Raw genomic sequence first — 15,891 nt, 5'->3', positions numbered from 1 at the left:
GATGGCAGTACACAACATGGGAGGGAGCCTGGAGTGGAGTGAAAGGTAAGGCAAGCCAGACCACTATGCAAAGAGCTCAAAAAGGATATTCATTTTATTGATGAGGGAACTGAGGCCCAAGTAAGTGGGGAGAAGAGGGACTTTCCCAAGGAGACACAGTGCTCATCTGGGGCAGAAGTAACGAAACCTTCAGGTGTCCCAACTTTAAGATACATCTTTGACCTAGGAATTTATTTTCTAGGAATTTTTCTTACAAATAGACTTGTATTTGTACACACAGATTTGTAGACAGTGGAGTAGTATTTATAACTGTAAAGAGCACAATTAAACTTAAATGCCAATCAATAAAGAAGCCATTAGCTAAATTACAGTGCATATATAAAATGAAATTACCATGGCTATGAAAAAGACTGAACAGATTGATAGGTACTAACATCCAGTGACCTCCATGATAAAATGGTAAGCTGGTAAGCACGGAGCAAAATAGGATGTGCACAGAGTATCATATGTGTAAAAAAAAAACGAAAATGAGTGCATCCCTGTAGAACATATTTAGAATATCTCTGCAAGGATATACAAAAACTTAGTAATAGCCAGTGACTTTGGAGAGGAGAACTTCTTAGCTGGGAAGGGACAGGATGGATGGGATTTTTTTTAACCTTAGAAATCTTTTTTATAATTTTTGACTTGTTAATCAGGTATAATTATGTTTATTATGTATTAAAAAGGGAGTGATTTTGAACCAGAGTGGTAGGGTCAGAAGAGAAAGCTGGACACATTTGTGTTCTTGAGATATTTTGGAGGTTGGCTTTGCCTACATAGATTGACCAAGACTGTAAAGAACCAAGAGAAAGGGGAAGTGAAGACTACAATCGAGTTTTGAGTCCAGAGAAAATCAAAATAAGGAAAGGAGGAGGAAAAGATAGATTGGAGAACTTGGAATATGACAAGTTTAGTTCTGGACATATTGAGTTTAAGGCATTAGCAAGGCAGCTGGAATTAAAAGACATTTTTCTTTTAGATTGGGAGGAACTATTTTTTGAATAAAAGTCTGTTACATTTAGATATGGTATTAATGAAGGAAGCTTTAAAGGTCCAGTGATTTTCTCTTCTTACAAATAATTGAATACATTAATTTTGCTAATCGGGAAAAATACACGACAGCAACATGTTACTTCTTCCATAGTTTGCTATAACTACATGTATTGGGGTGGAAAGCACGTACAGACTTTGCCACTATATAATTATAGCTTTGATCTTGTGCTATCCTTTTCCCTTTCTCTGCCAGCATTCTAATCTGCCTGCCTCCTAAAGTTGCCACATGCATTTTAATGAATTTCACCAGTCATCCTTACTTTATATCCTCATCGTTGGCAAAAATCACGACGGCCCTGGAGTTGGGGGTGTCCAGGAGCTGTTTGATAATTCTATCAAAGTCAATGGTCCTGTCTTTGCGCTCTTGGGGGATTCTCACGGACTGGGCAATGCAGAGCCCACCTGTTTAAGAAAAGAAAGCACAGTGTCAATGAAGTTCCTGCAGAGATACCAAAGGAACAAGGGAAAGTAATTGGGAGAAGGGGATTTTGAATTGACTACACATCACTTCTGTGGTGCCATTGCTTAGTGAAGAAGGCACAAGGTATCATGTTCAGTCCTGAGCTGTTCATTCTTGGTGCGTCTTCCATGGTGTGGCATAGGCTCATTCTCTTTGTAATGTGCATGTAAATGTCTGTGTTCAGGCAATACCAAAGATACCGATACTGGGGAGGTAGGTTTAGGTTGGCAGATGAAGTAGGTGGGAGGCGGTCCTTAAAATTAAGGTAATACACTGCAATAAAGCTACAATAAACTACAATAAAGAAGCTGAAGTAGGTAACACTCATGTTCATTTCTGTGACTTTTCTGGCATTTGAATTCCTAAGAAATTTTTCTCTTCATACCCATCCCAAATTTTAAAGCTCAGCTCCAATGGAGGAATACCAAAATAAAGAGAACTGCAGCAGCAAGAATCCTGGATACGCTACATCATAGTAACAAACTTTTATTGATCAAATACTATGTGTCCAAGACGCTGCTAAGTACTTTAGTATGGTGACTCATGTAATCCTCTTAAAACCTGTGAACTATTTAGAATTACCTATGTTTTGTTTAGCAAAAAGGGATTAAGCAGATAAATAGATTTATTTACTACAGATTCCTTCGAAGCTTTATGATATTAATTCACATTATAAATTTCAAGATGGGGAAATATAGATCAGTAGACTAAATAATTTTTATGCTTCCCACTTCCAATCCCTTGCTTCATAGTATTTCCTGTATTTAGTGTTTGACAAATGATAGTTTAGTAGAGACTGATGGAGGTGAAAGGGGTAGGGAGGATATCTGTAGGAAAAGTTCCCAATAGCCATTCAAGGAACAGAAAAATGGGGTCTAGAGGCAAGAGGAGATCCTTGTTTTGCTGAGTGCTTTTGAGAGACACCTGTAATCAACAAGCTTATACCTAGGGCATGGGTATCTGGGTGGAAGCTACTAAGGTTCCACAAAGAAAAATATACACTTTAATAAAAAATTCAACATTGAACTACACTTTAACCCCAATTAATATTAGCTATTTATAAATGATTCTCAACCTCCAATGTATATGGAATCACTTACAGTCATTCTTCACCAAATTGATCTGGCATTTATAGAACAATTCACACACAACAGAAGAGTATGCGTTCATTTCAAGTGCAAATGGAACATTTGCTAAGATAGACCATATGTGGGACCATAAAAGAAACATAAATTTAAAAGCACAGAAATCACACGAGCATGTTCTCAGACCATTACCAAATCAAACTAGAAATCAGTAACAAAAAGATAACAGGAAAATCTTCACATACTTGGAAATTAAACAACACACATTTCCATAATCCACAGCTCAAAAATGAAGTGTCAAGGGAAATTTAAAAAAATATTTTTAAATGAAAATGAAACTATCAAAAGTTGTGTGCAGCAATGAAAGCAGTGCTGAGAGGGAAATACATCACATTAAGTACTTATATTAGAAAAGAAGAAACATCTAAAATCAGCAGCCTAAGCTTCTTCTTCCTTAAGAAATAAGAGAAAGTAGAGGCAATTAAACCCCAGAAAAGTAAAGGGATAGGAATAATAAAAATAGCAAAACTCAATGAAACTGAAGAGAAAATTAGGGGGAAATCAATGAAATAAAAAGCTTGTTATTTAGAATTGTCAATAAAATTGAAAAATTTCTAGTCAGGCTAAGATAAAAAGAGAGAAATCACTAATTACATCATCAGAAATGAAAGAGGGGATATCGTTACTGATCCCACAGATACTAAAGGTAATAAAAGAATACTATTAACAACTTTATGCCAATAAATTCATCAGCTAAAATGTGATAGAAAAATACCATGAGAGATGGAACTACCAAAGCAGAATCAAGAAGAATAGAAAATCTGAATAGTCCTATATCTAATAAAGGTACCAAATTCATAGTTAAAATTTTTCCAAAACAGAAAAGTCCAAGTTTAGCTGATTTCCCTGCTGAATTCTACCAAATGCTGAAGGAAGAAAGAAAACATTATCTGCACAATCTCTTCCATGAAACAGATGAAGAGAGAACATAATTCATTTCATGAGGTCAAAATTACCAAGAACCCAAACCAAACCAGACTTTTTTTTTACAAAAAAGAAACTACAGGCCAATATTATTCATGGGCATACTTGCAAAAATCCTCAACAAAATACTAACAGATTGAATGCAGAAATGTATTTTTAGAAAGGATAATACTTCAAGATCAAGATGTTTCATCCCAGGAATGCAAGGTTGATTCAATATTTGAAAATCAAACTGGTAATTTAGTATCATAATATCAAATTAAATGAGGAAAACTGTTTAATTACCTCAATACATATAAAAGAATTGTTCAACAAAATTCAATATACACACAGAATAAAAACTCTAAACTTAATGAACTAGGAATAGACACAGAGTTCTCTAGACTAATTAAAGGCATGTACAAAGAGCCTATAGCTTGCATCACACTTAATAGTGAGAGAACACAACAAGCCAAGGTTTTCTTCTCATACCACTGCTATTGAACATCCTACTGGAAGTTATTGCCAAAGCAATGAGAAAAGAAAAAGAAGCAAAAGAAGTTAAAGATTTGTAGATTGTAAAGGGAAAATCAAATTGTCTTTATTTGCAGATGACATGCTTATCCACATAGACATCCCCCAATATCTACCAAAAAGCTCTTACTGAGTTAAGTGAAATTGTAGGATATAAACTTAATAGAAAAAAAAAATCAACAATATACCAATATATCAGTAATGAATAATTGGGATTTTAATGAACAAAACAATCCCATGAACAATATCACATAAAATGTAGTGCTTTTATAAATGTAATAAAACGTGTACAGGATCTATACACTGAAAACTACAAACACAGCTGAAAGAAATTTAAAAAGGATCTAAATAATTTCTCCTCAATATGTCTATAAATTCAATGCAATCCCAATCAATATTTCAGCAAGCTTTTTTTTTTTTTGTAGATATCAACAAGTTAATTCTAACATTTATGTGGAAAGGTAATGGAACAAAATAAAACAATTTTGAGAAAGTAGAATAAAATTGGAGAACTAACACTACCTAATTTCCAGACTTTCTATAAAACTAGAGTAATCAAGAAAACATGGTATTGGTAAAAGGATAGACATGTAGATTAATAGAACAGATTAGAGGCCCAGAAATAGACCAACACAAATATAGCCAACAGATTATTGGCAAAGGCAATTCAATGGACAATGGATAGTCTTTTCAAGAAGTGATGCTGGAACAATTAGCTTTATATATGCACAAATAATGAAGATTTACATATACTTCACAGTTAATTCAACAGCATCTCCAAATTGTTCTTAGACCTAATTGTAAAATTTAAAATAATAAAACTTTTAGTAGAAACAAAGAACCTTGAGTTTGGTGGTGATCTTTTGGACATGACACCAAAAGAACAATCCATTAAAGAAAAAAATTACAAATTAGATTTTTACAAAATTTTAAAACTTTTGTTCTGCAAAAGACACCATTAAAAGGATAAAATACAAGTCAGAGACAAACAGTAAACACTTAAAAATTACATATCTGAGAAAGGACTTGTATCCAGAGTATTAAAAAAGCTCTTAAACTCAACAATTAAAAAAAAGCTCAGAAAAATGGAGAAAACATTTCAATGAGCACTTATGCAAAGAAGATATACAGATGACAAAACATTTGAAAAGATGTACATTACCAGTCACTGGGGAAATGCAATTTAAAACCATAATGATATACCATTGCATAGCTATTAGAATACTGTAAAAAAAAAAAAAAAGAACAATACCAAATTCTGGAAATGATGTATAATAACAGGAATGCACAGTCATTGCTGATGGGAAATATTACAGCAACTTTGGAAAACTGTTTGGCATTTCCTCAAAATATTAAACATAGAGATATGATATGACACAACAATTGCACTCCTAAGTATTTACTCAAGAGAACTGAAACTTATGTTTACACAAATTCCTGTATATAAACATTCATAGTAACTTTATTCATAATCACTGGAATTGAAAACAAAAAGACAACATATTTTATGATTCTATTCTTATGACATTCTTGAAAAAGCAAAATTATGTAAGTACAGTAGATATCAGTGGAGGCAAGGGATTGGAAGTGTATGGTTTTGACTACTAAGTGATCACATAGGAAAATCTGAGGGTGACACAATTATTCTGTGTATTACTGTGATGATAGACACATGACTCCTTGTACTTGCCAAGATCCCCAAAACAACTGTAAAATTTTTAAAAAGGAGGGGGGGTTGGAGAAGATGTAGAGAAATTGGAACTTAAGTGCATTATTGGTGGAAATATAAAATGGTACAGTCACAGAGGAAAGCAATATGGTGGTTTGTCACAAAGTTAAATGTAGATTAACCATATGACCTGGCAATTCCATTTCTAGGTATATATCCAAAGACAGTGAAAACAGTTCTTAAAGAGTCACTTGTACAGTAATGTTTATAGCAGCAGGATTCACAATAGCCAAAAAGTGGAAATAACCCAACAAATGAATGGGCAAAAAACAATGTCGTGTATACACACAATGGGGTACTTTCTGCCCTAAGGAAGAATGACTTTCTGAAACATGAAACAAGTTGGAAGAACCTTGAAAACATTATACTCAGTGAAATAAGCAAGACACAAAAGGAAAAATATTGCATGATGTCACTTATGTGAGATGCCTAGGAATAGTAAATTTGCAGATGTAGAAAGCAGATTAGAAGTTACCAGGATAAGGAAGAAGGGGGAGTCATTGAAAAAAAGCAGAACAGAACAGTATATCACAATAACTGGTCTTTATTGTATACCAATTAAAAAAAGAATATAAGCCAGACTGGAAATCAGATTGTAGCTAATGAATCTGACTATTAAGAATGTATGAAGTAACACCCCTGAAGGGAATGGGGAGAAAATGAGTTGAACTAAGTAATTTTGGAAAACAGTGTTTTTTACTGGAAATTGTAAGACAAAAAAACAAAGAATTGCACATAAACATTATATTCTGGCTTGTAAAATTGTTTTTAACAGGGATACTGACTAGAAATTCTGAAACTGCTTTCCATACTTGGGTTGAAAAAATTAGTAAATACATTGTAAATAAATGGTAGATGCTGGAGCCAGGTTTCTCATGGTCAGAGAAAGAATTTACAAATGATCAAAGGAATAAGACTAGAATGAACCCTATGGTGCTAGATTAGAGAAAGAAATACCAGCATGCGTATAAAATGTAAACCTTTGACCATGATTAGTAGCAATGCTTCACTATTTGTACATCAGTTATAACAAACGTACCACCTACATACAAAATGTTATTAATAGGGGAGAATGGAAAAGGGGAAGTGCATTGGGTATATGGAATCCCCTATATTTTCTAAGTGACTTTTCTGTAACCCAATGCTTCTTTAAAGATAAAATGGAAAAAATAGGACACTGTGGGAACATATGGAAGAAATTGTCACTGAATATACAAGATTACAGATCTTATAGTGATGAAAGAAACAATGTAGAAGAAATTTTTTATTTCAGGTTTAAAGATTTTAAGTTTTTGTATTTTATTTGTTATTTAAAAAATTATTGGTTCTACCTGCTCTCTCATCTCTGGACCTGTTCCTGCCCTCTGTGAGCCATTCTCGCCATTTTTCCTCTACCATGTGGCCACACAAGACCTGAAGAACTGCTGATAAAGAATGATGACTTGCTATTTACCTTGAAGGAGTCATCACTGCAGCAGACAAGGCTTAGACTAGAATTTTCCATGGACAAGTCCCTGGGCCACTAAGGAAGTCCAATGAAATGCTTGGGTCAAATACAACATTATCCAAGAGATAACCAGAACTGTGGACAATTACCAAGATTACTAACATCTTAGCTCCAAGAAATTCAACTTAGTTCAAGAAACTTCCTCTAGTGCTATATAATTGAAAAGTTTTCAACCACCAACCTCTTGGAATTTGCTGGACTAAATCTTAGCGTTCAAGGTACAGATATCTTAATATCCCACTTAGGATGACACACCTAGTAAGTGCTATACCTTCAGAAAGGATTCTTCAGAAATCAATGAACATTCTACGAATTTTAGAACTCACTTGTAAGGCAAATACACACCTATGCCTTCTACCCATACGGTATATATTCTTGAAATCTATTTAATATTACAAAATGTTTTTCATTCAGTTGCCATTTTTTCCCTAAAATCTGTTGTATAAAACCTGATTTTCTTTGAATAGTTCTGTAAGGGTAGATAATAAATCAAAAGGAAAAAAATAATTAATTTTCCCTGGTGCAAAGAAGACGTTTTCTCACCTGACCTATTCCTTTCAGCCTTTACTTTAGAAAACTTTAAAGTTCTTTCTCTGTCCCTTTGAAATGTATGTAAACTTTTCCTTTAAAGGTGAAGTAAGCCCCTTTCTTATTTTGCAACTGAAGAGTACTTCCTCAAGGAAAGCAGTCATTTCTTTGAGGAATATATCAACTGAGGAATATATCTCTGCAGTTCCCAGGTTCTTGAGAAGTGAGATAACGTCTGAAGGCTCATGACCCCAAACTGCAAACGTCCCAAAATTATACGAAATATCTTGAGAAGTGTATCCTCTTAGCTACATAAAAAGGGTATACTTTCTGTCTTTGCAATTTCTTTAGCAGATTGATGGTGATACATTACATTCTGGTTTAAAGCTTATTCAATAATAAAATTGTTTTTCTTTTTCTTCTAAAAAATTATTATTTTATTTTCTTATTAATTTTATTTGGTTACTTTTTTTTACTTCATTTTTGGGGAGGTTTTAAATCACAGAATAGTCACAACTGTGGCAAGGATTGATCACTGGTATAGGTTTTCAGTGATGGGGGATGATTGGAGTGGGGTGCACCTGGTGCATCCTGTAAGACATATGACTATGTTCACGTGTTCATGGGGTGTTGTCTTGGTGGGTGGAGACCCACACAATAACCAAAAGAATACTGAATTCCCATCCTGGGAGGTTGTGCTACATTTCCTAATAGAATGGTAAGAATCCTCCGAGTACATGGACAGTGCTTAAGGAAGGAAGACAGACCATTATGCCAGGACTTTGATATTGAAGACTGGACTTATGAACCTTTTCTTGTGAAATTGAAACTTAGTCTGTATTACATATTGCCTAAGAGTTACCTCTGGAAAGTCTCCTTGTTGCATTTTGGGGACATTGAAATTGTCCTGCATGACATTGCAATGACAGATACAGGCCATTATATTTTGTCATAACCTATAAATTGCATGGAGCAGAGTGTAACCTACGATGTACGCTATAGACCATGGTTAATAACAATGCTTTAATCTGTGTTCATCAATTGTAACAAATGTACCACAGTATTGAAAGGTGTTGTTAATGTGGGAAAGCATGAGAGGGGAAGGGAGTGGGATATATGGGAATCCCCAATATTTTTTATGTAACATTTATGTAATCTAAAGCTTATTTAAAATTTTTAAAAATTAAAATATCAGTATGAATCCCTGTTTATATATGTGCATGTGTAAGTATAGACATAAACATATATATGGTGAAGGAGAAATGAACATAGATATGCTTGCATACATGGGTTAATATGTGTGTGTGTATATATATATATACACACATGTACATAGACGTATATCTTAGCACTATCTACTGAGAAGGCCTAGAAATAACAGCACCCCAGAGCAATAAGCACAACTACTACTCAGTTGTTGGTTTTGAAATATCATCTTTCAATGAAAAGATGTCCAGGTGTCTTTGGAGAAATGGCTCATTATAAGGCTGGGATGAGGCACATATAAGATGAGCTTAGAGCATCTTATAATGTCATACAGTGAGAAAGTTCACACATGTATATGTGCATACACACAATGGTGGAGGCCCATCAAAGAGTTATTAAGAACCATCCTGAAAGAGATTTGAGTGAACAAATCCAGAACAATGTGAGCAATAAAATGAATAATGTTAGTATGGGATTATTAGCCGAAGAATAAAATTAATACTCAAGAATAGAAAAAGATATAAATAAATAATTGAATGAATAAATAAGTGGGGAGATAGGAAAAATCTTCCTTACAGAACAATTCCAAATATTTACTATGGAAGGAAAGAGGGAAATAGAAAATCACCATTAGAGCATTACAGTTATAATTGCTACACGGAAGATCCATTAATGAATGATAAAATTAGCTGTGAGAAACTCAAAGGCGAAAATGAGTATTTGTATCCCCTCCAAGTATTCACCCCCAAATATTTATTAATTATGTTAGAGGTTTTAAACTATGTAAACAATGTGTTTGATACTCTTCTCTTGTCAAGGTGGAACTTAATTCCACTTCCTTTGAGTGTGGGCTAGACACAGTGACTCACATCTAAAGAGTGACCTGTCCTCTTCAAAACTGTCAAGCTCATGAAATGAAAGAAAAATATGACAAACTGTTCCAGGCCAGAGGAGACTAAGGAGGCATGCCTACTAAATGCACCTGTGGTGATCTTTGAACAGAGAAAAGAACATTTACTAGAAAGACTAGTGATATTAGAATGAAGTCTGTAATTCAGTTAATAGTATTATACTATTAATTCCTTATTTTTGATTAATGAACATTGGTTATACAATACTAACCTTTAGGGGCTCTGAGAGAATGATATAAAGGAACTCGATTCTTTCTAAAAATATAATATATATATATATATATATGATATTTATACATAGAGAGATATATCCATATGCATCTATCTAGGTCTTGTCTCCACAAAAGTTCTTATTTATTATAGCAACTAGAAGAGCATCTCAGGAATCTGAAGTTTTAACAATATCTTTAGGTCAGTGATTCTCAAGCATTAGGTAACCTGGAGGAGTTATTAAGACAGATTACTGGTTCCCACTTTCAGAAATTCTCATTCAGTACAGGTAGGGACCAAACCTGAGGATTTGCATTTCTCATGAATCCCCTGGTGATACTGCTGCCGTTGACCTGGGAACCATATTTTGAGATGCATCTACTTTGGTTTCCCTATTCTGGTTGCAAGCAACTAAGGGAGAAGTTAGGATTTGTGTACCCATAGGCTAGCCAAACTTTTTAGGGATCTCTTGGGATGGAGGAATAGGGAGGAAAAAGGAAGGAGAGGATCATTGTGCTTTGCTGTAAAGTTTACAGTGAAGCAGAGTGAGAGAACTAGGAGAGTATCCCTGGGCAGTGGCAACTACATCCTCAGTACCAGAACTCCTTTGAATCTGAAAAACATCATGGAGCATGGAAGGATGAAGCCATGTGCAAGCCTGGGGCTGCCGGCAAGAAGAAACGGCTACTTTACCACATTCTCTGCAGTAGAAGGGGAATAATTCTAGATGGAAATCCAGTTTCCCATCAGGATTCAATTACAGCTGAGTGATTAAGCAAATTAGAGCAAACTCCATTTGGAGATGTGATTAGTGCTAAGGTGGTTGCACTCATGGATTTAAGGCTCGCCCAACACACGCTGGGGGAACCCATGCATGGAGCTTTGTGATTGCACGCTAGAGATGCTCACCCTCCCTTATATAGAACAGCTCAGGTGAGCAAAATCAAACAACTGAACAGAATAGAGAAATTGGCTATTAACATGGTAATGGGAATGAACACATTCACAAAGTGAAAATGTGAGAAAGAAGATTGGAAAACAGAGGAGGAGAGATATGCATGCTGATTTGATCTGTTCTTGGAAGTCTTGAGTTCTACCTGCTGGAAAGACCTCATTTGCTTCACACCCATAAGAGAACGTGGCAGGTTTAAAAATTCACTTATGTAGTGTGTAGATGATTGCAACTCAAGCATTCAACTCAGACCAAGCATGTCAGGCCAAAAAAGTGTCACTGTGAGTAAACAATACCGGTCTTTTGTGTCTGCCAGTAAGGAATCGATCAGTACACACACACACTCTCTCTCTTAGTGTTCGGTTATCAGTTAGCTTATTTCTCAATAACGGTGATATTTGAACACACCACTTTCTTTTCTGACATGTAATCATGTTTTCATCCCAAGCTGCGTCCCTGTAAACTGTTTTATCACAGTCTGTGTTCCAGTTTTGTCCCTCACTGTGGATTCGGCCTCCCTGCAGTTAAATCTCTGCTACTATCTGGTCACCGCACTATATGAGCAACCTGTATTTGAGAAAATAGTGATTCACCATCAACAGCTAGAAAATCTAACTTTTGAGGGACATTTCATTTGCATGTGAAAACTAATTGGAGTATGCGTTGCAACTTCCAAATTAATTCGCAGTTTTGTAGGTGGCAAACACTTAGAATGAATTAGATGGTATCATCACAAATGTTTCAAATAAATTGTCACATCCCAGACAGGACAACTCCATTCATGGTGGGCCAGCTTGGACTGAGAAAGCCTGCTGTCAGTGTTTCAAGGAGATACAAGTCACTGAGGTAATAAGAAGAATTTCAGAGTTAGAGAAATCAATCTGCCTCTCATTTTGGAGGTGAAAACTGGTCAGTTTTCTGTTTGCCTCTGGTAGCTAGCAATCAGTAACAAAGGCAGAGGAACCTCAGGAGCCAGACCTCAGCTTGTTTCCATTAAAGATACTTTTCTCTCTAAAATGATTATAGGTACTTTTTTTCTAATAAACAGAAGCAGTAAGAAACAATTTAAAATTTACAACTCAGTCCTGGAAGAATTTGTACATAATACAGTTCTTAGAAGTCAGTTTATTTAAGTATGCCAATTCAATTTAGCACATATTTATTGAGACTGTTACAGAAAAGCTATGCATGATTTTTAAATCAATAATAACCTAGTCCAATTCTTCATTGCAAAATGGGAAACTGAGGTTCAGAGAGTCTGGGAATTGTGATAATATTGCAAAATGATTGGCTCTCATTGAGTTCTATCTACATGTCAGATACTCTATTATATCTATTAATACATTCAGAGGTCCTATCACTCTATGAGGCAGATCTGTTAACATTCTTATTTGGTAGAGTGTGGTGGGAAACTGACTTACCTATTTGTTGCTTCCTGTCATTGTAGATGATGTTGCAATTGCTTCCTAGTATTGTAAATGTTATCTTATTGTAAATAGTTGCAGTTGCTTCCTGTTATTGTAAATGTTGCAGTTCCAATAGCAAACAGCTGCTTGTTAGCTTCCAAATAAAAACCATGTGGAACGTAGCGTTGAGGCTCTCTGTTTCAAAGGCTGTGAAGTCCTCTGGTCCCATTTTTGTTTCCTCTCTTGTGTCTTTCTTTCTGTCCTTTTATTTCTCCAGTTCTGTGCCACCTTCCCTTCATGCAGACCTATTGCTGAGCTGGTCTCGGCAAATGGGACCCAAACAGGGACCCAAATGGAAGAAGAGCTTCAAGCTGGTCTCAGCAGTAGAAGAGGAAACTGAGGCAATCTGATGTTAAGTAGATCACCACAAATCAAAAATTTAATGGCAGAATAGTACTAGGATTTTCAACTTCCAGTTTTTCACTCTAAATGACAAAGAGAACTCTTGCCCACATATTAAGAGGAGAGAAGGGTAAATGTCATATATGGGATTAAATGTGGAAATAAAGCTTGTCATTAGAGGAATCACCATAGGCTTTATGTGGGGAATTCAATGTCAAATGGGATATTTACCACCATGTAGGTAATTGGTGGAAAGAAAGCTAAGGGAGGGGAGAGAGAGAGAAAACGTGAAAGGTCCTTGTGGATAAGATTGTTCAGCCCTCCATTCCCTCTCCCTTCTTTGCTGTAGATTCCTGGTTTTGCTCTGGGTGGCAAGGTGCTCAGTGCTAAGCAATTGCTTATGGCTGATTATAGCCAAATGGGTCAATTTGTCCCTAATCTTCCAGCCTCTTGTCAAAGGAGGAATGACCATGAAACAGGCAGAAACATGCTAGGGAGAGCAGTTCTAGCTATACCCTTGCTCTTGTGGGAAAGCAGGGAGAGGAAGGGGTTGGGGGGAGATGGGTGGTGGGCAGGGGAGCTAGCACAGCTCTTCTTTCAGCTTTGTAGATGTTATGATGTTCAGACCTGTTACTATCCTCCTGGGACCATTGGACCATAATACAAAAATGAAAATCAACACACTAAAAATGGTAAACCAGATAGACAGAAAAAGCCAGAGTCTCTGACAGCATTCATCACCAAGGAGAGAAAGAGTCAGCAGCCACCCACCTATGGATTCCCTCATATGTGAGAAAAGGAATGAAAAGCATTTCTGTTTAACCTACCAGTGATTGGTTTCCTGTTATTTGCAATTTAAAATGACCCTAATAGATCCTTGCCTTAAAGGAATTCCCCCCAGTATAGATGGGGGAGAAAGTTGCTGAATGTAAAAGAGTATCAAGGAAACCTAGAAAGCAGAAGAGAGACCAAAAGACTTACCACTGTAGCGGGAATACTGGAAAAAGGGCACCTGCATGTATTTGCAGACAAGATTATTGGGCAGGACTGGGAGAAAGAGTACTGTGGAAACTGGAAACAGTGCATGATGTTGGGGGATGGGTGAGAAAAGCTTTTAGTGACAGAGGCACATGTGTTGGAAGCCTGGGAGTCAGGTGATCAAAGTTCTTTTTCTTAGTCACTAACCATCTGCATAATCATTGGCCTACCCATGTCTCTTTATGGGATTGCGAGAGGAGAGGAAGGAGAGCACCCAAGAAAATGTGCAGGGTTCAGAATTTTAATTGTATTTTGAGGAGCATGCAGAGCAGAACTTGGGTACTGCAAAATGTGATAAATGCCTGGTGTAAGAATGATAGTTTGAGACTGCACAAGACTTTGTATGACAAACTACAAGAAACTGTGTGCTTAGGCAAGAAAATCTTGTGCTGTCCATGAGAACCACATCTCTTATTTAGAGCAAATGCCAACAATGGGTTAGTTTATCATTTCTTTCAAGCAAGAAAAGTTGGACAGCAAGTGCCAGTTAAACATGCTGAAAAATTTCAGTGGTATCATTTTCCCCAAGATGGATTTACATCCTACTTTAGAAGATGCTGAGGCTTAAAGCAATCTCGAACAGAGCCTTGTACATCGCAGATGACTTGACCTAAGAACCTTAGAATTGAAGGAGCACTTGGTACAACCCTTCCACCTTACACACAATGAAGCCCATCCACAGAGGGGAAGTAAAAGTCAACCAACCACTTGAATTTCAGACCTGAGGCTGAAACTCATCTTTTATACTTTCTCGTTTGGTACCATTTCAGCTTGTGATGTCACAACACTGTGAGTTGCTTCCTTTGCTTATCATGCTTTCATTCATTTTTCAAAATATATCCACTAAGCTGCTGCATGATACTTTTAGTTGCTGGCGATATAGCACTCAATGTGAGGGGCAAGCATCCCATTCCCATGGGAATTATACTAGTAAAACCTTTCTTTTTCATTCTCTTTTAAAACTGTGATGGTCTCTGTGAATGCTGTGAGTTTACTAACTTCCGAAATCCTAACACAGAATATCAAGTTCTTTTAAACAGCTGGTATCTTGGCAGGTCATGAGTGGGTTAATTAAGAATGTGCTCTGATACAGGAAGCCTTGGGAAGGCAAGCTGTTCCTTTCCCTGAACAAGAACTAAGAAATTGGCTTATTTTTCCCCACAGTCATTGCATTGGCTTGAGCAGCCTTGGTAGTCAGAATCAATTGCCAATTGTCTCCAAGTAGCTCCTCTGTAAGGATGCCCTACTATGCATCCCTGGACAATAAGAAAGAGGTCAATGCATGAGGTAAAACATTTTTTAAAATGCTGGTGTTTCCAAACTACTGTTCTCACTTGGATGTGTGAGGAGGAAATGGAGCTGGAATATTTTATAATAAATTTTTCACCTTAAAAATTAGGGGATAATGGATTATCATGGGATATGTGACAATCCATCCAAAGAATTTCAGCTCCAGTGGGACTATAGGGTGGGTACATATGGAAAGAAAAACTATTTTACTATATTTCTAGAGCAGCAGCTTAAAGATGTCATCTGACCTTTGTGGATTCTCTAGTAATCAGTATGTGATTCTCTAGTCAGCTGTATGTGCATTTTTTCCAGTACTGTACTACCATAATTTCCAAAATAATCTCTATGCTGTTGTTTTCTTAGCATAAATTAACGTGGGTCCTATGTTATTCTTCATTGGTTCTTTCACTAAAGCAATAACTTTCTCCCAAAATAACTCTTTGCATTATTTCCAAAGCCTGTTTTTATGTCTCCATGCTTATTTGTACACCTCCAGTAATATATGAGGTAGGGAAAGGAGGGGTAATGGTCCATCTTATAGAGGAGGCAAACGGAACTTGGAAATTACGCTGATA

At 36.2% G+C, this 15,891-nt stretch overlaps 1 protein-coding gene across 3 annotated transcripts in view; it reads right to left on the bottom strand.

The window, feature by feature from the left end:
- The window catches only part of GRM7 (glutamate metabotropic receptor 7), a 1,023,847-nt gene that overhangs the window by 505,406 nt on the left and 502,550 nt on the right, over window positions 1-15,891 (bottom strand). For all 3 annotated transcript variants that reach the window (XR_011647555.1, XM_058288955.2, XM_058288956.1), the window contains exon 3: window positions 1,356-1,497. Coding sequence is in view for 2 of the 3 variants with exons in the window: in XM_058288955.2 (XP_058144938.1) it covers window positions 1,356-1,497 (142 nt within the window). In the remaining variant the exon portion in view is untranslated. The remainder of the gene's footprint in view (window positions 1-1,355; window positions 1,498-15,891) is intronic.

This window comes from Dasypus novemcinctus, chromosome 26 (genome assembly GCF_030445035.2).
Source record: "Dasypus novemcinctus isolate mDasNov1 chromosome 26, mDasNov1.1.hap2, whole genome shotgun sequence".
Classification (NCBI taxonomy): Eukaryota; Metazoa; Chordata; class Mammalia; order Cingulata; family Dasypodidae; genus Dasypus; species Dasypus novemcinctus.
The sequence above is the reverse complement of the archived record's forward strand: the minus strand, read 5'-3'. Positions and strand labels throughout refer to the sequence as shown.